Consider the following 4044-nt stretch of genomic DNA (forward strand, 5'->3'; position numbering starts at 1 on the left):
TACTAGTTTCCCCCTACTTGTGACACCAGATCATGGCACACACATTAGTAGACGTTATTATTTTTTGGGGGTTAAAGTGATCGAAAGTTTAATTAGTATTTTTCCGCGTTGGCTTGCCCAGCAATGGTATTGGGCGCCATCATGACATGTTATGGAATTGGGTCGTCACACCCTATTACAAAGTAAACCTATACAATACTAAACCTAATTACACAATACTATACTAAGGAGTATTTTCTAAATTTTCCAATTCTGCTCGCCATTTGATCTTCTTCCTGCCTTGTATGTGTATATGTACTGCAATTTCCTTGCAAAGTTCATCTATGTTGTATCTTCCTTTGTTAAATCTCATCGAATTCCTTTCACGCCAGATGCAGTAAACCACCACTGCAAACAGTGTTGTGATCATTTCTGCCATGCAATCTTTCCTCTTTGCCATACTACTTATCCATTTCAATTTATGCTGCCAGCTTCCTATCTGTCTCGCATTGCCCATCCAAATCAATACTCTTTCCCATAGCTTACTTGTACTTGAACAACCAAAGTATAGGTGATCAAATGTTTCCACAGTCTATGCACAGAATACACATTCTTGCTGAACTTGAATTCCAAACTTGGCAAGTCTATCCACAGTTGCTATTCTTTGATGGATAGTCAACCATAGATGGAACTTGAACCTAGGATGGATCCGTGCATGTAGATGAATACTCTTCCACTCTACTTTGGGGAATTGAGGCTGCAGCTGGACATATGCTTTATGTATCTGAAATTTGCCTTGCTTCACAAAGTTGTCCAGTGTGTCAATGCGGTTGTTTTGAATTGACCTCAGCTTCTGTACTTCACCCTTTGCCTCTATGATCTTCCTCACCACCCATGCTGCTGTTTTTGGGTGTGTTTACCTCATCAAGAGGCATGTTTTTTATGTAGTATATGTGAGCCCATTTAATCCATAAAGTATCCTTCTTTATAGCCAAAGCCCAAAGGTGCTCTAATAGAGCTGCTTTGTTCCATATATTCATATTAATCACATTCAAACCACCAGTAGCTTTAGGTTGACATATTCTATCACATGCAATCAGTGCTTTCCTGGAGTAATCAGTTGAGCCAGTACATAAGAAGGTTCTACATATAGTCTCTATCATCTTCATGATTTTCTTTGGCAGTAAGAAAATTTTAGCCCAATACGTTTGTATTCCAAATAACACTAATTTTATGAGCTGGACTCTACCTGAGTATGAAAGCATCCTAGCTGACCAGCATCTGACTCTCTTTGTAATTTTTTCAATCAGAGGCAAACATTAATGAATGTTCAGTTTTCTTGCAGACAGTGGAACTCCCAGATATTTAAAAGGTATACTACCCTTTTCATATCATGTACACTCAATCAGTTGTTCCTTTATATGTTGTGCTACACCAACAGTATAAATAGAATTCTTTTCTGCACTTGCATGTAATCCTGATGCATTGGAGAACCTTTTAAAGGTCTCCTGCATTATAGTAACTGATTGTGTGTCACCCCTGCAAAACATTAAAAAATCGTCAGAAAAAAAAATATGTGTCACTCCCAACTTCTTGCACTTTGGATGAAATTTGAATTCCTTCTGCATAGCAAGTTGATTCATCTCCCTCTGCAAGTACTCCATTGCAATCACAAAGAGGTAAGGAGACATTGGATCTCTATGTCTTATACCTCTCTTTGCATTGAAAAGTCTAGTAAATCCTCCATTCAGTACAAGAGAATAGGATATTATTGTCACACACTCCATTATCCATACTATGAATTTCTGAGGGAAGCCAAGATCTGTGAGCATATATCTTAGGAACTACCAGTCCAAAGAATCATATACTTTCCTTAAGTCAACCTTGAGTACAAATCTTAGAGATAAGCCTTTCCTATTGTACCCATTGAACAGCTCATGGCTAAACAGTATATTATCCACAATGCTCCTCCCTTTTTATGACCGCAAACTGTGTTTTCCCAATGATACCTTCAATTACCTTTTTGATCCTTTAAGTCAGAATCTTGGCAATGATTTTATAGACAGTAGTACAGCAAGCAATAGGCCTAGAGTCTTTCACAGTTGTAGGTGCAGGAACTTTTGGAATCAATGTCATGGCTGTGCAATTCCATGCTTGCTTCATCTTGCTTGTTTGAAAGAAAAACAGTACAACATCATATACATTATGTCTCACTTCTTCCCAGTGCCTTTTAAAGAACTCTATTGGAAACCCATCAACTCCAGGGGCTTTATCATTTGGCATATCTTTCGCTACTTCATCAATCTCTTCACATGTTACTTCTTTTATTAGTTCTTGTTGTTGTTCCAATGACAAGCACGCTCCTGCTTTGATGAATTTGGTATTAGGACATGGTTTAATCCCAATGTCAGTTCCCATCAACTGCTTGAAAAAGGTAGTGAATTCTTTTTCTACAGCTTGAGGTTCTGTAACTCTAACTCCCATATCATTGTACACAGTAGTAATTGAGTTTTTACTTGCTTTGATATTCAACTGTGTATAGAAGTATTTGGAATTTGAGTCCCCATAGTCTATCCGGTTTACTTTTGCCTTCTGTTTCAAAATTCTTTCTTCTATTATACTTCATTTCTCTAGTTCATACAAGGTCTGCTTTTCCTTCTCAATCAGATCCTGATTGAAAGGGTCAAGCTTTAGATTAATCTGAGTATATTCCAGCTGCTATCTTATTTGATTCAATCTTTTCTCATAGCTTGTCATCTCCCTATTTAATCCTTTTGCCTCAGCTTTCAGTTTTTATAACTTCTGCCATATGTTGTCCATAGGGTCATTTCCCAGCTTCTGTTTCCATATTGTATTCACCATAGGTTGGAATTACTTGTGTTTCATTGTTACCATATACAGCTTGAATGGTTAGGGGTATATATTCTTCCTTTTCCATATTTTGACCACTATAGGTGAATGATCTGACACCCCAGGATCTAGGCAATCAGCTTCCACATGCCCATATTCCTTGATCCATTCAAAGTTCCCAAAGGCCTTGTCAATCTTACTGTATACTTTGTCATCTGCATGTTGCTTATTGCACCAACTATAGAAACAACCTTTTGTCTTCAATGGGGTCAATTGAATAGAGTCAATACAATCCTTGAATTCTTTCACCTCATTCATAGTGACTGGTTGTCCTAACCTGTCATCAGTGGTTAGGACATTATTGAAGTCACCACTTATGAGCCAGGGAATTTGAACCTGTCCCCCTACCAGTTGTAAATCACACCATAAACTTGTTCTTTCCTGTAGTTTGTTTCTAGCATACACTACTGTCAACATAATCTGGTATCCAATTACTGAATCACTCACTTTGTAGTGAATGAATTGTTCATGAACTTGAACAATGTTGACTGAAAGATTGGTCTTCCACAGTACCCAAATTCTACCATTCTCAGCCTTTGTATAGTTGCAGCAGTATCCCCAATCCTTTGCTGCCTTATACAGGATCTTTTTTGCTTTCTTTTCTTTGACTCTAGTTTCCAGACATCCTAAAATGTCTATTTTATTCTTCTGCAGAAAGTTTTTCAATTCTTTCTGCTTATAGGGTTTGTTTAGCCCTCTTATGTTCCAAGTACTAATGATCATGGTGGGTGTTGTCTGGGGTTTGAATTCAAACCCCCTCCCTGTGCAGATGTTTGTTCATATTCCTCCAATACTCTGAATCTATTAGCATTGCTAGCTTCAACAATTTCACCTTGCTGATCTATTGAAGTATGTTGTCTTTTAGTGCCATCATCTTTGTGCATTATCCTTCTGTTTTGATCTGTATCAGCTTGCTTCCCTTTGTCAACATCTATTGGAGGTTGAATTTCAGTCACCTCACCATTCCTATATCCCTGTTCTTGCTGATCCTTTAGCTTCCATTCCAGTACAATTTTCCTATTTCTGCCTCTATTTCTTCTCTTAGGGGATTTGAATTCAGCATCTTCTTCCTGCTTACCTTGCTTCCAGCATTCAAATACATCATGTCCAAAATGCAAACATTCATTGCAGAATGTTGGCTTCCATTCATATATA

The 4044-nt window shown here is 37.8% G+C and overlaps 1 protein-coding gene across 1 annotated transcript; it reads right to left on the reverse strand.

Moving 5' to 3' along the window:
* Positions 1-2601: 2601 nt before the first annotated feature.
* Positions 2602-3612, reverse strand: LOC142180761 (uncharacterized). Its single transcript, XM_075252828.1, has 2 exons — positions 2926-3612; positions 2602-2649 (listed from the first exon to the last, which is right to left on the reverse strand). Exons 1-2 carry the CDS (start codon positions 3610-3612, stop codon positions 2602-2604), a joined length of 735 nt encoding a protein of 244 aa, XP_075108929.1.
* Positions 3613-4044: the final 432 nt, after the last annotated feature.

Source organism: Nicotiana tabacum, chromosome 5, assembly GCF_000715075.1.
Source record: "Nicotiana tabacum cultivar K326 chromosome 5, ASM71507v2, whole genome shotgun sequence".
NCBI lineage: Eukaryota > Viridiplantae > Streptophyta > Magnoliopsida > Solanales > Solanaceae > Nicotiana > Nicotiana tabacum.

What these genes read in the sequence shown, in the direction of transcription:
- LOC142180761 (XM_075252828.1), bottom strand. Translation starts at nt 3,612, where the DNA reads ATGATCATTAGTACTTGGAACATAAGAGGGCTAAACAAACCCTATAAG. An exon ending in CAGATCATTCACCTATAGTG is followed by an intron (nt 2,650 to 2,925) that starts GTCAAAATATGG and finishes CCTTTCAATCAG; the next exon opens with GATCTGATTGAGAAGGAAAA.